This window comes from Vombatus ursinus, unplaced genomic scaffold (genome assembly GCF_900497805.2).
Source record: "Vombatus ursinus unplaced genomic scaffold, bare-nosed wombat genome assembly UNPS02014793.1, whole genome shotgun sequence".
NCBI classification, from domain to species: Eukaryota; Metazoa; Chordata; class Mammalia; order Diprotodontia; family Vombatidae; genus Vombatus; species Vombatus ursinus.
Genome location: NW_020954571.1, coordinates 8,324,829 through 8,342,217, shown reverse-complemented (window position 1 = coordinate 8,342,217; position 17,389 = coordinate 8,324,829). Strand labels below are relative to the sequence as shown.

At 42.9% G+C, this 17,389-nt stretch overlaps 1 protein-coding gene across 3 annotated transcripts in view; it reads left to right on the top strand.

Annotated features, from left to right (window-relative positions):
• The window catches only part of AIF1L (allograft inflammatory factor 1 like), a 29,984-nt gene extending 12,859 nt beyond the window's left edge, over positions 1-17,125 (top strand). For 2 of the 3 annotated variants that reach the window (XM_027869607.1, XM_027869610.1), the window contains 4 exons: positions 5,744-5,810; positions 9,952-9,993; positions 14,833-14,995; positions 16,929-17,125. In XM_027869607.1, coding sequence (XP_027725408.1) covers positions 5,744-5,810; positions 9,952-9,993; positions 14,833-14,995; positions 16,929-17,016 — 360 coding nt within the window. In that variant the 3' untranslated portion in view covers positions 17,017-17,125. Of the gene's footprint in view, positions 1-5,279; positions 5,362-5,743; positions 5,811-9,951; positions 9,994-14,832; positions 14,996-16,928 lie in introns of those variants that run through there. The other variant, XM_027869608.1, reaches the window with a different exon arrangement.
• The last annotated feature ends 264 nt before the right edge of the window (positions 17,126-17,389 follow it).

Below are 17,389 nucleotides of genomic sequence, written 5' to 3'. Positions count from 1 at the left end.
TTGTTTATATATCTTGGATACGAAACCCATATCAGAGAAGTTTGATATGAAGTTATTTTCCCATTGGACCACTTACTTTCTTATCCTAGATGCACTAATGTTCTCTGTGCAAAAGTTTTTTGGTTTCAAGTAATCAAAGTTATCTGCTTTATCTTTTGTAATTGCTTCTATCTCTTGTTTGATTAACAATATATCTCCTATCCATAGCTGTGAGGGCCTTTTTTTTTAAAGCTTTTCAGTTTCCACTGAGGAAACCACCTCTTCCCACACCAGCCACTTTCCTAATTCATAACCCAGTGAGGTAGCAAGGGGTTTATCAGAGAACTGGACTGGGGGCAATTGCTCCTACTGTAGTACATACCTTTGAGTCACTCCCCTGAGAAAGAGAAGGAAGATCAGGGAAAGCTAGGTGATGCGCTGGATGGAGCTCTGGGCATGGAGTCAGGAAGTTTTGACTTCAAATCCAACCTCAAATGCTTACCTTGTACAAATCATGTAACCGTTGCCTGCCTCAGTTTCCTCAAGTGTAAAGTGAAGCTAACTCAACCTTACAGGGATATTGTGAAGAGCAAATGAGATCGTATTTGTAAAGTACCTGGTACAGAGTAGGTGCTTAATAAATGCTTATTCCCTTTCCACTCTCCTTTTAAGGAGGAAGCTGTGGACATACAGAACGAGAGGCAGGCAGTTCAAATGGTTGGAGTCGGACACGTGAATCTGAAAAGCCTGTACTGGCCACTCAGCTGCCCGAGAGTCCCTGCCTGATGTGCTCTCCCCCTCCTCTGTGTGTCTCTCATGGGGGGAAGAGGGGAGGAGGGAGGGGAGTTCAGTCAGCAGCAGCTGCTGTGAGCAGTGGGCCAGCTCCAATGACCATCTGGAGGAGGCATGGAGGAGGTTCAGCCTCTCTCCCCTGCAATTTGAGCTCAGCTGCTTCTTCCTTTACTGGCCCCCCGTTAGCTAAGGCATTTGGGCTTTTTGGACCGCAGGAGAAGAAGGCTACTTAAACTCCCTTCTGATGGTTCTTCCTACCCCAACATATTCTCCAATAAGGGAAGCCTTATGGGCACTGGAGAAATAAGGGGTGGAGTCAGGGACCAATGTAGCTTCTAAACTCAGCAGGAAAGAAGTGCAGAAAACTCACAGCTTTGCATAAATAGAATTCTAGAGATACAGAATGTATCTAGAATGGACCTTAGAGACCATTTAATTCAATTCCTGTATTTTACAGGTGGAAAGGGAGTTGACCAAGGTCACACAGCTAATTCGTGGAGCTGATAGCATAGTATAGTAGGAAGAAGATAGAATGTGTATGGTGGATGAGACTCAATCCTCTCACTTTACAAATGAGAAAACTGAGACCCAAATTCGAACAGCAAGTCAGTGACAGAAGTGGGATCTGGAGTTGGAGGACTGGGTTCAAATCCTAGCCCTTCTACTAATTATCTCTGTGACTGTGGGCAAGTCACTTTCCCTCTCTGAACCTCGGTTTCCCCATCTGTAAAATGGGGTGGGGGTCTTTGGACTGGATGACCTCTCAAGTTCCTCCCATCTTATGAGAATGGCCGAGCTGAGACTGGAAGGCAGTGTTCGGACTCCTGGTCTGTGATAATTTCCTCTGCACTACACTTGCATCTTCTCTTTTCAAAGGAATCTGTTTGAGGAGATCAAAATATAAATATCTGTATCAGATGCAATCCAAAACTCACCACTTCCCAAGAAGCCTTCCCTGATTAGCTCTGCCCTGTACTGATCATTCTTTTGGCCCACATTCCAATATGCACTTGGGAATACAGTTTATATTTCTTGTATTTATTCATGTCCAACTTTGCAATTTTTCCCTCATTGTTTCATGGGTGTAGGTTTTATTTCTGAGACAACTGACTCTATCTTGTACTTACTTAAATTTTGGCCCCACTCCCTAAATCCATAGGAAGACACTGTGTGTATAGATGGTGCTCACTAAATGTTTGTTGAATGAATACATGAATGAATAAGTTAATCCATCCACATTCAAGATAGGGTCAGGAACTATTACAAGATTTCACAGAAATCTTGAGCAGAAAGGGACCATAGGCTGTCAAATGTCAGATCTGGAAGGGGCCTTAGAAAACAGTGTGTTAGAGGTGGAAAGATGGCAGACCGGAGATGACTTACTCCAACTCCTTCATTCTAGAGAGGAAGTAACTAAGACCGAGAGGAAGGCCCTGGGGGGAAAAAAAGACTAGAAAAGAGGAAGTCAAGTAGAAAACCTTGAAAGAGAGGGGCCTCAGAGAAGAGAGGCTTTGAAGCCACCGAAAACTAGATTCAGCTTACAGTAAAATGAATACAGAAGAGAGGGCCCAGGGCGCATACAAATCAGGCCCCAGGTGTGGCAGTGACTGGTCACTGGGATGCAGTAGCCAGCCAAGTCAGCTGAGCCTTGTCTTAGGACAGGGCCAGCAGTGCCTGGGTGGCCAAGCCAGGGAATTACAGCTGCCAAACTCCAATACCCCAACCAGGGTGGTCACATTTGCTTCCTCCTGTGACAAAGGGTATGCAGTTATAATCATAGAATATTGGTTTTGGAAGGGCCCGTTGAGATCTTCTAATCCAGGAGTTCTTAACCATTATCATGTCGTAGACCCCTTTGGCAGTCTGGAAAGGCCTAATAAACCTTTCTCAGAATTATGTGTGTATACGTAAACATACATATGTGTATATATCCACATATACCCATGTATATATACATACACATATATGTGTGCAAATACAATATACATGTAATATATAAATGAAAATACATAAGATTACAAAGGAAATCAATTATATTAAAATACAACTTTTAAGATATTAAAAAAAAAAGGTTACAAGCTCCAGGCTAAGACCTCCTGGATTCTAGGCCAGCCCTCTCATTTTACTGAGGCCCAGAGTTGCATACAGTCAGTGCAAGAAGCAGGACTCTCAATTGCTACTCTACTGTTCAGATGGCTGATTGTGTATCAGAATGTCAGAGATTCCACCCCATCTTGTGTTTGCTTGCTCTTTTCATTTGATCTCATTGGCTTCTGATTTGGTTGGTTGATGCAGGAATATAGGTACCTGGGAAGAGAAAGGAGCCATGGAGAGGGTTTCTTTCTTTCTTTTTCTCTCTCTCTCTTTTTTTTTTTAGAGGCAATCGGGGTTTAGTGACTTACTCAGGATCACACAGCTAGTACGTGTCTGAGGCCGGATTTGAACTCAGGTCCTCCTGACTCCAGGGCAGGTGCTCTATCTACTGCGCCACCTAGCCACCTCTGTATGTGATTTTCTTGACTGACCATCTCAAGTCAACAAGTCAACAAGCATTTATTAAGTGCTTACTTTTTGGGAGGCACTATAATAAATGCTGAGGATACAAAGAAAGTCCAAAACAGACCCTGCCCTCAGGGAGCTCACATTCTAATGGGGGAGACAACATGTAAATAACTATGTACATACAACATACATATAGGGTAAATGGGAAGTAATCTCAGAGGGAAAGCACCAACAGTTGGGGGATGGGGGACCAGGAAAGGCCTCTTACAGAAGGTGGAATTTGAGCTGGGTCTTGAAGGAAGCCAGGAGGCAGAGACAAGGAGAGAGAGCATTCCAGGCATGGGAGACAGCACATGAAAAGGCATGGAGTCGAGAGATGAAGTGTTACATGGGAAAAAACAGTGATAAAACCAGTGTCACTGGATCATACAGCGTGTGCAGGGGAGTAAGAAGACTGCAAAGGTAGGAAGGGGTCAGGTTGTAAAGGACTTTAAAAGCCAAACTGGGGATTTTATATTTGATCGTGGAGGTCAAAGGAAGCCACTGGAGTTTTTTTTAGTGGGAGAGTAACATGGTTAGACCTGCATTTTATTTAATTTAATTTATTTATTTGGTGAGGCAATTGAGGTTAAGTGACTTGCCCAGGGTCACACAGCTAGTAAGTGTCAAGTGTCAGAGGCTGGACTTGAACTCAGGTCCTCCTGACTTCAGCACCAGTGCTTTATAGACTTGCATTTTAGAAAATTGCTTTGGCAGCTGATTGGAGAACAGATTGGAATGGGGAGAGGCTCGAGGTAGACAGATCAATCAGCAGGCTGTTGCAATAGTCCAGGCATAAAATGATGAGGGTCTGCACCAGGGTGGTGGCAGTGTCAGAGGAGAGAAAGCGGTGTGTATGAGATAGTAAAAGAGATGTCTCATGACAAGGCTTGACAACATCACCCCCTCCTGCCCTTGCTACTCATAATGTGAAATGCTCAGCATATAGTTCTGCTATAATGCTTGTTTCTAAAACACAAATTTGTTCCAACATGATTGAAATATTTGGGAACATTTTGAGTAGAACTCCAATTTCCATTTTACTTACACTTGATTTCTTCCAAGAGGAATATCAAGAAAACAGAAAACCGCACTACTTCCTAATAACTCACAAGCTTCAACTTTCCAATGCCAGCTTCCACAAGCAAACTTTAGGTCTTTTTCAAGGAAAAGTGTCATGTTTAAGGTGTCGCTAATTTTTGAGCGTTGTATCCCTAATCCCATTTTCCCTATAAGCCTTGTGATATTTATTGTGTGGTTTTTGCATAGGACTGTGCTTTTTTGCGGGGGATGCCTATGTTCCACTAGAGCAAAACTGACTGAATTCTCCTTCCTGTCCCTTCAGGGAGATTCAAAGTCACTTCTCCCAACTTCCACACCCGCTACCCAAATTCTGGAGAAAAAATGGAAGTTTGAGGGAGGGTAAGAAAGAAAACAAACAAAAGTCCCCAAAGAATATTAATCCTTATATATACATATGACTTCATATTTTTCCAACACACTTGTATTTATTTAAGTAGATTTATGCCTGATCTGTAAAATTGAATTACTCGTGCTTTGCTTGCTTGAAGGCAGGGGGTTGAACCAGATGATCTTCTAAGAGTCCTTCTAAGTTCTGAGACCTATCGTTCCTCCTTACTTCTGAAAGGTTCAAAGTGGCAGTACTTTCCTATAAATTATCAGAGGACCTTGAAGAGCTACATAAAGGTTAATACCCCACCTCTGAGGCTTTTTCGGATGATCTCTCTGGGGTCTCATTTTTCTCATCTGTAAAAATGAGGGGGACTAGACCACACGGCCTCGAGATCCCTTTCAACTCTAGGTCTATGATCCTATGATGTTATTTGACTCTCATAGTAGTCCTCAGGGAATAGGGATAGGTAGATCAGATATTTATAGTCCCATTTTACAGGTGAACAAACTGGTTCCAAAACCCAGGATTACAAAATGAAGTGCTTGAAGCTCAGACTAGAACCCAGGTATACTCTTGGCACTACATCAGGCTGTCTTGGGAAGAGAAGGCACAGGAGCCGTGATATGTCTGGCCAGGTACGATTGAAGGTATTCAGACCTTGCTGAAAGACACCCTTCTCCCCCGTTTTGCATCTGTCTCTATCTCTAGACTTCAGAGAGCGACTGTGAACTCACTGGAGCACTGAGCACATCCCTTGTCCATAGTAGGTGCTTATCTTATGTCTGTTGAATGAATTGGTGGCAGAGGAGCTTATCCAACCTATATCTCTCGTCTAGGTAGACTGCAGAGCCTAGTCTCTCCCTTTGGTGCCACCCTACAGTACAGAAACCCTCCTTGGCTCATTGGCTTGTGGAGGGAGTCTGTAAGCAAATGAACTTTTGTGTCAATGAATCCCTCCCCTGCCCCCGCCGCCCTTGTCTGCCTCGCCCCTGAGGACTGTTTTTCTCTCTCTCTCAGGAATTTCTCTGTGACCAGAAGTACAGTGATGAAGAAAACCTGGAGGAAAAGCTCACAGCCTTCAAAGGTAAGCCTGGGCTGGCGGCCCCTGGGACCCCTCCGGGAGAGCTTCCACATGAAGCCCTCTGTTTTGGGAAAGCCCAGGGCCAGTTGCTGTTGACTTTGTCCCTTGTTCCCTTTGGATTCATTCCTCAGGTGGCAAACAAAGCAGCCAGATAGATCTCTGTCCCATGGGTCTGGGCCATGACCTTATCCATTTTGGAACTCACCCTGTCCCTTTTTCCTCTGTGTTTCTTTGTGGAATCCAGGCCGGATACGCCAGGTGTGGGGTTCTCAGTGAACCCCACTGAGGGGAGAGTTCTTGCCCTCCTGTTTCTTTCTTGGTCCCTCAGACTGGCGTTCACTTTGGCCTTTCCTGCCCAGAAGATGCTTGCCACACCTTTAGGGCTCCCTGCCCTACAGTCCACCCTGGGCAGGACCCTTTCTCCTTTTCCTCTCCTCCTCCCCTGCTTCAGGTCTGCAGGGCTGGCTTTTTTCTGCTTTGCTACCCGAGCTCCACTGACTGTCGGTAGCCTTGCACAATCAGTCCATTGTGAGCTGCCCTCTCCCCCTCCAAGCGGAGCGTCTCAGGAGCCCCTGTGGAGAATGGGCATTTGTGTAGCTGCACCGGGGCAGGGGGGCAGGATTTCTGCCCATTGAATCCCAGCAGCACAGGATGAAAAGGAAACATGAACATGGAGCCCATGTTGGAAAAGAGGCAGCATAAAGGCTCTTCTGTCTCAGGCCATGCCTTCCAGCTTCCAGCCAGCGATCACCCCCAAAGAGGAAATATATATGTAAGGAATGTGAGTGGGGAAATCTTTTCTGGATGGATCCATACACATGGGGCAGAGGAAGCTTTGTCCTTAGGGACGACACACAATATATGACTTCGTGATCCTAAGCAAACAAACTTCATGGTATGCTGATCAGTCAGTCAGTCAACAAATATTTACTATACACTTACAAAGTGCCAGGCACTGGGCTAAGTGCTGGAGTTACAAAGAAAGACTGAAAAACATTGTCCCTGCCCTCAAGGAGCTCACATTCTAAAGGGGGAGACCAAATGCAAATAATTGGATATGTATAAAGTAGATATAGGATCGGTGGAAGGCAATCTCAGAGGGAAGGTGCTAGTGGAAGAGTGGACTGGCAAAGGTCTCTTGCAGTCTTCTTTTTTTTTAATTAATTAATTTTTAGTTTTCAACATTCACTTCTATAAGATTTTGAGTTCTAAATTTCCCCCCCCCCCAAAACAGCATGCAATCTGATATAGGCTATACATGTACAATCCTATTAGCCATATTTCCACAATAGTCATGTTGTAAAAGAAAACTCAGAACAAAAGGGAAAAACCAAGAGAAAGAAAAAAAAAGAGAGAAAATAGTATGCTTTGATCAGCATTTAGATGCTGTAGTTCTTTCTCTGGATGTGGATAGCATTTTCCCTCATGAGTCTTTAGAATTGTCTTAGATCATTGCACGATCTTGAATGGAGCCAAGCAAACAAGAGATGGAGGTGAGCAGGCAGAACCTTCCAGACGGGAGAGACAGTCAGTGCAAAGGCATGGCGCAGACAGAAAATTGAGTATCCGGGGATATAATTACAAGCAAAAACAAAGATAATTCCTGTCCTCAAAGAGCTTACATTTTAATGGGTGGGGGAGGAGGAGAGATGATTAAAAAAAAGGGGAGCCGAAAAGGCGGGGGGGGGGAGATGGAGAAGGTATCGTGTGAGGGTACGTGGTCCAGAGAGTCAGCATAGCCAGGAGGAGAAGGAAGCATGACTGGTTTGTGCCCATTCCCAAAATGAAGGGCCCAGAAGGAATACACCAGTGGATAACGGAGGCCTGCATGGAAGAAGGATGTTCCAAGGTGAAAAGGCAGCTGGGTGATGGTGGCAAAGTCCAGAGATGTAAGAAAGCAGGAAAGGTGTGAAGGGAACAGGTTATGAAGAGCTTAATGACAGAGTAGTTTATATTTGATCCTGGAAATATAGTGAGTCACTGGAGTTTAATGAATAGACTATAACATGATTAGACTTGCCCTTTAGGAAAATCACTTTGGCAGGAGAGAGTTGAGGCAAAGCAGTCACCTCAGCAGTAACAGGAAAGTTCAGAAGGTGGGGGAATGTTGACTTTAAGATGCTTGTAGAACATGCGGTTCGAGATGTCCAAGAGGCAGTTGGAATTTTGTGACTGTGTCTCAGAAGAGAGACTAGGCCTGGATGTGTAGGTCTGGGAATCATCGGCATACAGATGATACCTGAGCCCTTGGGAGCCAAGGAGTTTACCAAGGAAAAGAATTTAGAGTGAAAAGAGGAAGCTCAAGACAGAGCCTTGAAGGATGCCCATGGTTAGCTGACATGACACAGATGAAAACCTAGAAAAGGAGACTGAGGAGGAAAGGTTGGACAGCATCCCCTGTCACTACATTTCCTTTATCCCCTCAGTCTTGTGGATAAGTAGGCTACCTTTCTTCCAAGTGGTTCAAAGAATATCCCATGTGTCATCTCAGTGATCACTTTTTTGGAAAATTAAACGTTTTATTAAAAACATTACTAAAAATCAACACAACCAACTAAACTTGGTTAGTAAATAGTTACATCCTAATTAATTTCAGTGAAATATCATAAAATCTTTTCAGTCCTCTTTAATTTAATTTAGCCCCCTCACCTTCATCTCTTAAGTTTCCCTGACTTCCTTCAAGACTCAGAAAAAAATGGAAAAAAAGAACTTTATGTGATAACTTTATTATATATTTAAAAGGAATAGCAAGTTGTACATAATAGATTTGCAGTTTCATGTGCAATCATCTTTTTTTATAATACTATGTTATGGAAAGTTTTATTCCATAAATTAAAAATTAAATAAATACAAATTTTCAAAAAGACTCAAATCCCACTTTCTGCAAAAGGCCTTTTAGGTCTCTAAGTCCATATCAGAATTCCTTGTTTTCTCATTTATTGTGCTCTCATAGAGTCAAGAGTGTATTCTGTTCTTCTAGTTTTGCTTTTTTTTTTTCTTCCCTTATTCTATGAAGGTCTTAGGGTCATAGAATCATAGATTTAGAGCTGAAAGATACCTTAGCAACCATTAGCCTAACTCCATTATTTTACAGATAAGGCACCTGAAGCAGAGAGGTCAAAAGACTTGCCCAAGGTCACAGGTAGTAAATAGTAGAGGTAATATTCAAACCCAGGACCTCAGACTCCAAATCCAGGACTTTTTCCTCCTTACCATGCTAATTCCTTGTAAGGTTTTTTTTTTTAATTCCTCCAACTTATTGGTCTCAAATGCATTACAGTATTCCATTATATTGTTGTATCATAATTTAACCCTTAATTCCCCTATTGTTAGATATTTGCTTGTTTTTCAGTCTTTTGTTTGTTTTGCAATTATACATATATATGTGTGTGTGTGTATATATATACATAGATATATATATATATATAATATGTAATGCTGCTTTGAAATTTTTTAATAGATTGCTCTTTTTAAAAATGACTAAGGGTATATTCCCAATTATTGGGTAGAAGGATGTCATTATTTTTGTAACTTTTACTGTACATTGCCAGACTGAAAAGATTTTGCAAGTTTGTAATTTCACCAGTAGTGAATGGATGTACATGTTTCTCCACAATTTCTTATTTATCTTCATAGTATTACTGAGGGAGAGGGAGGAAACAGGTAACATTACCGCCGCTTTCCAGAAAGGACAACTGAGTCTCAGAGAGCGTAAACGCTTCATTTCAAGATAAACTGGATGTCAGTGGAGGAACGTGAATAAGGATGAAAGAAAATTCTGATTCTCTGAGTAGATTGCTAAAAAACATAATAATTCACATTTACATAATTCTTTTAAGGTTTATAAAGTGTTTTCCTCACAATAATCCTATGAGGTAGATGTGGGAGTATCATCATCATCCCCACTTTACAGATGAAAAAATTGAGGCTCAGAATTAAGTGGCTTGCCCACAGTCACACAGCTAAGAAGTCTTAGAGCTAGGACTTGAACCCAAGTCTGCTAACTCAGTCCAGTGCTCTTTCCTCTTTCCTTTCCTGTTTCTCTGAGCCAACTGGTACTGAGATAGTCTGGTCCTTTGATGAAGTTCTTGTTTGCTGCTTTTCCTGGGCTCCCCCTAACATAGACTCTTACTCTGTCTTCCAGAGAAGTATATGGAATTTGACCTGAACAATGAAGGAGAAATTGGTAAGTCAATTCACTAAAGACTAAGCAGGCCGAGAAATTTCCTCGGAGTTGAGTGAGGGAGAGGGAAGGTGGAAAGGGAAAAGCATGCATACAGGGGACATACCCAAGGGTGATGGGTAAGAGTCCACACTGACCTATGTATGTGATTGGAAGAGAATGACAGAATTTAGAGGGGAAAGGGACCTCACTCATTAAACTGATGCCTGACAAGTGGGCATTCAGCCTCTGCTTGAAGACATTCGAGGAGCAGGGACCCACTATCTCAAAGAAGACCATTCTATTTTAGATAACTCTTAACTCTTTGGAAGTTTTTGGTGTTTTTTTTTTGTTTGTTTGTTTTTTTGATGAGGCAATGGGGTTAAGTTACTTGCCCAGGGTCACACAGCTAGTAAGTATCAAGTATCTGAGGCCAGATTTGAACTCAGGTCCTCCTGACTCCAAGGCTGGAGCTCTATCCACTGTGCCACCTAGCTGCCCTCTTTGGAAGTTTTTACTGATATCAAGCCTGAGTTTACCTCTTCCCTGCCTCTTCTCTCTCCCCCCCCCCATTTGTAATATTTCAAGAGAAGTTTGAGCTTCTAGGAAGTGTACTCATTGTTTCAGGGTTTTTCCCAACTCCCAGACTCCAAGGTAAAAGGCTTTTACTGGGGCTATTTGGCTGCCACTGAAGCCAAGCCTAGCCTCTGGCATTGCTGATACCCTTCACTTCTCACTCTTCTTTGGGCCTTCCATTTCTTCCAAAGCCTTCCTCCATACTCAGCAATTTGCCAGAAATTTTAGATCTGAGAGGGACCTATGGAGAGTGAAGGCTATTGAACTGTGTCCTGGCCCCAGATATATTTCTACTCTTTCAGCAGCAGACAAGAAGTCAAATGCCTTTAAGATCTTAGCTTCCTGTTCTCATACTGTTTTCTCAATTTTCTTTTTAAATAATCAAATACAGACATAATAATAAATATTTTTAGAAAATTAAGCAGCTTGAGCATAGTAGATAGAGAATAGGCCTTGGACTCAGAATATCCTGCCTCTGATACATACTGACTGTGTCCTTCTGGGCAACCCTAATAAGATTGTAAACTGTAAGACCAGTAGACTGTGCCTTCCCTCTTTTAATTATCTTCCATTTTTCCTGTATATAGCTCACTTTGTATATATTTATTTGCTTGTTGTCTCTCTGGTTAGATTGTAAGTTCCCTGAAGGTGGAGACTGTCTTTTGTCTCTTTTTGTATCCCCAGTACTTAGCATTGTGCCTTGTACATAGTAGGTGCTTAATAAATGTTTATTGATTAAACAATTATGGTTAGATAGTTAACCCTGTGGATGACAGAGTTAGAATCTGAAAGGACCTTTTCAGGCTAGGAGAGATGGGAAACCTGCGGCCTAGATACCAAACGTGGCCTTCTAGGTCCTGAAGTGCAGCCATTTGACTGAATCCAAATTTCACAGAACAAATCCCAGGTCCCTTATTCCACAACCCCTCCCCCCCACCCCCCAGCCCCCACCCCACTCTAAAGCATCGAGCTAATCTGATCTAACAAGGGATAAATGTAAATTCTTGTCCTTGGCTACAAAAAAAATCAACATTACAAGTATAAGGTGGAGGAGGAATGAATAATTCTGAAAAAGATCTGGGAGTTTTAGTGCAAATGCAGGCTCAATAAGAGTCAGTGGCAACCACAAAACCCCTAATGAAATCTTGGGTTGAGTTGTGAAGGGCGTAGCTTCCAGTAACAGGAAGGTGTACTTTGTTCTCATCGGACCTCATATGGAGTATTGTGCTCAGTTCTGGGAATCATGGTTTAAGAAGCCTCTAGAAGAGGGCCAGGACCTCGGGGATGCCTTACGAGGATCAGTTGAAGGAACTGGGCGTGTTTGTCTTACAAAAATAAAAGCTTAAGGGGGACATGAGCTGCCTTCAAGTATCTAAAGAGTTATCATACAGAGAAGGGACTAGACTCTGAGAAGCCCTACAAGACAAAACCAAGAGCAATGGTTAGATGTCTAGAAGAGGAGGAAAAATTTCAGCCAATTGTCAGGAAAAAAACTTCCTAAGAATTAGAGCTGTCCAAAAGTGGAATGGGCCACTCTACCTGGCCTAGAGGAGCCGTGGCCTCCCTGCCTTTGCAGGTCTTCAAGGAAAGGCTGGATGACCACTTGCTAGATAAGCGAGAATGATGATTCCTTTCATCTGTGGACTGAACGAGGTGGCTTCTGAGATCCCTACCAATTCCCAAAGTCTAATTCTGTGAAGTTGCAAAGCAGATGTCAGTATGTATTAGTCAAGAGAGTTCCCTTGTTAAGAGTTCACCATATTGATAAAATCACAGGTCCTGACCATGCATACATATCCATGTATATGTGCATATTTATGATATATGAAATATGTATTTTGAGGAGGGTAATGTTGCATTCCATTCATTTTTTGGTACAAGTCTGGGTAGGCAAAGTGCCACCAATGTCCCTTTGTAAAGTACAAGAGTAGGACATTAGGGGGTAGAGAAACAGCTGGTCTTTTGGGAAAAAAAAAGGAAACACTTAAAAGTATATTATTTATTACATATGATGGCTTTCTGAGAGGTTGTTGTTTGCCCTTCGTTCTCAAAGGGGACCGACCATGCCATCAGGAACATGATGCCATGACTTGCAAGCGAATCGGATTTGAATGGGGGAGGTCTGTGCAAAGCCACCAGCCTCACTCACTCCTCCAGAGCCAGAGTCCGGTGGCCAGATAGAGATCAATCAGGATGACTGGAGACGGCCCCAGATTCTCTGAGAGGGAGAAAGGTTAAGATCACTAGGAGAAATTGTAGAAATGTAAAAAGTAAAAATAAATCAATAAAATTTTATGTTGAAATTTTTTAGGGGAGAGAGAAAGCGACAGAGAGACAGAGAGACAGAGAGAGAGGGGGCTAGTCTCACTCCTATTTGCCCTGACCGTCTCGTCCTGAGCCGCTGTTTCCCAAAGCTTTGAAGTTAGCCTGGCAGCCTCTTCGCCTGGTTGCTGATAATGCATTGTTTCACTGGAGAACAAGGGTGGCGGAGGGGAAGGGGTTGGGGGTGGGGTGGGGTTCTGTCCAAAGCACCAGCCCCACAGGGGTGGGGGTTCTTTGCCTGTGTGTGCCTCCTTTGTTTTTCTTGCATCTTTTTCTTGTTTGTTTTCCTGCTCTGCGTGGTATTTTTGGCATCTCTGTTCCTCCCAGCTGGGGAGGTGCCCCTTCACTTCCCCATGGGGTGGGGGGGACATTGTGAGGAGCTATTCTGCTGAATTGCATGAAGTTCAAGTCGGCTTGCCAACTTGCTGCCCGCGCCCTACCATGAAGTCAAGAAAGAAGCTGTAATCAGCAGAGACCTGGTTCTACTGCAGGAAGGGGGCAATAGGAGGCAGGAACGACCCTTACTGTAACCTCCTTCAGCAATCCGGCAAACGTTTATTAAGCATCTCCTGGATGACAAGACCCTATACTCTTCTCTGGGGATATAAAGACACAATCTCAGCCCATGATGAACTTGTGTTTTAATAGAAATTCAGACATAACACAAATAAGTATCGATCAATCTATTAGCAAGCATTTATCAAGGACTTTCTATGTGTCAAGCGCTGTGCTAGGTATTGGGAACACAAATATAAAAAATAAAACAAAGGAGCAGCTACGTGGCACAGTGGATAGAGCACTGACTGTGGAATCAAGAGGACCTGAGTTCAAATCCAGCCTCAGATACTTACTAGCTGTGTGACCCCGGGCAAGTCACTTAACCTTGATTGCCTCCAAAAAAAAAAAAAAAGAATGAAGCAAGCAGTCTACTCTCAAGCTTACATTCTAACTAGTATATTTCAAGGTAAACTGTGATAAGAATAAAGAAAATTCCAATGATATGACCCAACGAATTTTTGAGGCAAACAAAATAATTTGCATCGTGGGATCAGAGAAAACTTAAAGGAGCATGTGGCGCCTGAGCTGGACCTTAAAGGAAGAGAAGAATTTCATCAAGTGGAAATATGGAGGATGTGCCTTCTGGGCATGGAAGTAACAGGGCAAGATCTAGGAGTAGTTTAGCTGGAATGTAGAGTGATTAAAGGAGAGTGGGATGAAACGAGACCAGAAAGGTGGGTTGGAGCCAGACTGTAGAGGATCTTAAATTCCAGGAGGAGGAGTTTGTATTTTATTCTAGAGGTAAGAGTGAGCCCTAGAAGGTTCTTGAGCTGGGAGTGGCATAGTCAGACACAATCTGACCCCATTTACATTTTCAAATAATCTTTTAATATTTATTGATATCTTTTATAGTATCTTCATTATATCTTTTATATCATCTTCATTTCCATATGTATCCTTCTCCCTTCCCTACGCGGAGAGCCACCCTTTGTAACAGAGAACAAAATAAGAGGAGGGAAAAAAAGGCAGTTCTGTATAATTAACCAGTACATCAACTACCACTGACAGTATATGTAATGTTCTGCAACCATAGCCTCCCTCCTCTGCAAAGAAAGAAGGACAAAGAGGTCCATTTTCTTATGTTTTCTTCATCAGACCAAGCTTTGACCTCCCTACTCCTACTGGGACATATGTTAGCGGCTCCTTAGGAGACAATCCTCACTGAAGGGTAGTAACACCCAGTCCTTTGGGCGCCGAATCACCTCCCACTCCTCAGTACTTTTATAGAGAAAACCATAGAATCATAAAGTCTTAAAGCTAGAAAGTATCTTAAAAGACACAATGACCATGGAATGTCGGAAGAGGAAAATGAAAAAAAGAGAAGAGAAAAATGGATATTCTAGACCAGCAGTCTTCCTTGCATATATGGCCTATCCAAGTACAGTAAATTTGATTTTTCCCTGGCAGACCTGATGTCCCTGAAGAGGATGATGGAGAAGTTAGGTGTCCCAAAGACCCACTTGGAGATGAAGAAGATAATCTCCGAGGTGACAGGTGGGGTCAGTGATACTATCTCCTACCGGGACTTCGTGAATATGATGCTTGGGAAACGTTCAGCAGTCCTCAAGCTGTGAGTAGCACTCCTCGAATCCACCTCCCCGAGCCTCTAAAGCCCAAACCATTCTATGCAGGCATATTTCCCAACTTGGGACTTTGCATTCATCCCCAGCCCTGGTACTAGTCTCCCTGCTCTCCTGCCTTTGCCCTCCTTACCTCTTTACTGAATATTCAACCCACAGAGTCCCTAGTTTCCCATCCTTGAAGAGCTGTGCGTGGGTTGGAGGCATCACAGGGTGAAAGGATGTTAGATCTGAGAGAATCTTAGAGATTATTTACTTCAACCCCCATCTTATGGAGGAGAAAACAGGTCTAGAAAGGGGAAGCAACTTACCCAAAGTCACATAAGAACTTAGTGGCAGAGTTGGGATGAGAATCCCATGAGATAGTGCTCTCAAAATCCTAATATCCCTTCAAGGTCCTAGAAATTTTCATACATGATACCAATGGGAATTGCTATCATTCAGGTCTTTTGAATCCCATGTACTGTACCTCTCTATCTGCTTACATTCATATTTAAGAGGCAGTATGGCATAGTGGGCAGCTAGGTGGTGCAGTGGATAGAGCGCCAGGCCTGGAGTCAGGAACACTTACCTTCCTGAGTTCAAATCTGGCCCCAGACACTTACTAGCTGTGTGACCCTGGGCAAGTCACTTAACCCTGTTTGCCTCAGTTTAATCATCTGTAAAATGAGCTGGAGAAGTAAATGGCAAATTGCTCCAATATCTTTGTCAAGAAAACTCCAAATGGGGTTACAGAGAATATGACACAACTGAAAATGTCATAGTGGATAGAGTGCTGGGCTAGGAGTCAGAAGGACCTTGATTCAAATCCTGCCTCAGATGCTCAATAGCTGTATGACCCTCGGCAGCCCATATAATCTCTTGGAGCCTCAGTTTCCTTATTTGTAAAATGGGACTGGACTAGAGAACCTCTAGAGTCTCTTGCAGCTCAGGTGTTGTACTCTTCCCACCCATGCCATGTCTCTTTCACTCTACCAGACTCTCATTGTCTTTCCATGAGCAGAGCAATGATTCTACTCTGTTCTCAAAAATTGCCTTAGTTCTTAGTAGAGAAAAATAGGACTTTACTTAAAAAAACAAACAAACAAACAAACAAAAAAACTATAATCCTTTTAGTAAAATTGCTATTCCTGAAATGATTGCCAATTTTGGTTTCTTTAAATCTCTGTGCAAAGCAGCTAAGGCTAGAAACTGCCATTTTTTTTTAAATTACTAGAAGGTAGTAAGTAACTTAAATCCCTCTGACCCCCTACTGTCTCAGTACCTCTCTGCTCTTCACTCAAATAGCTCCAGGCTGTCCCAGGTAGAACCAGACAGGAGTTGCTCCTAGTCTCGTGATCACTGGAAATAAAGAGCCAGAGTCAGAGGTTTCATTCCCACAGACTGGTGGTTCTTAAAGGTATGCAGTGTACTTTGAAGCTTGCTAGATGGTCCGTGAATTTCATGGAACTCACAATTGTATGCCATGCCTGAGTACCTCAGGAATTTCATGGAACTTAACTAGCATGCTGCAGCTAGGAATCTCCCAGGAATTGCATTATCCCCCTTTTACAGATGAGGGACTTTGACACCAGGAAGGGTTAAAGGGATCACAAGTCTAATAACTGCCTGAGGTGCTGAACCCAGGTTTTCCTGACTCCAACTTCAGTGCTCTATCCATCATGAAACCTAGCTGATTGCTTCTACACCACCAATTACTAGCCATGTGAGGATGAATTGTTTAACCACTTTGAGTCTCAATTTATTCCCCTGTAAAATGGGAGTGATAATTTCCATCCTACCTGTCTTCATAAGGTTGTTGTAAGGTTCTAAGAGAGCACATGTAAAAGTTTGTGTAAATAAAAGGCACATTCCAAGTGCAGGAAAACACAGATACCAACCTAATCCAGTTTTTCTTTTCTCCCTGTTCCCTACCCTCAACAGAGTCATGATGTTTGAAGGAAAAGCCAACGAGAATGCCCCCAAGCCTGTTGGTCCCCCTCCTGAGAGAGACATTGCCAGCCTGCCCTGAAAACCCCTGCTCTGCCTGCCTGCCTACTTCCCTGGCCAGCACTCAGCGGAGCTTCTTTTGTCTCCTTGTGACTTTTCTTATTTGTTCCTTATTGCTTTGTGTTTTTTGTTTGCTCTTTGTTTTATTTTTTTGTTTTGTTTCTGTTTTTTTCATTTTTTACCTTAGAAAGTTTTAGTGATTTTTTTTAAAGGCACAAACTTATCTGCCTTAGGGGAGTTAGAAATGGGAGGAATCCAGTGCCTTTGGTCCCTTGCCTTCTTTTGCAGAAGGGCTCATCTGAATTGAGATGAATGATGGGGTATCGCTGATGTTAAACCAAATGCCCATCCTTGGAGACCACTACTTCCTTTCTTCCATGAGGTCTGAGTGAGAT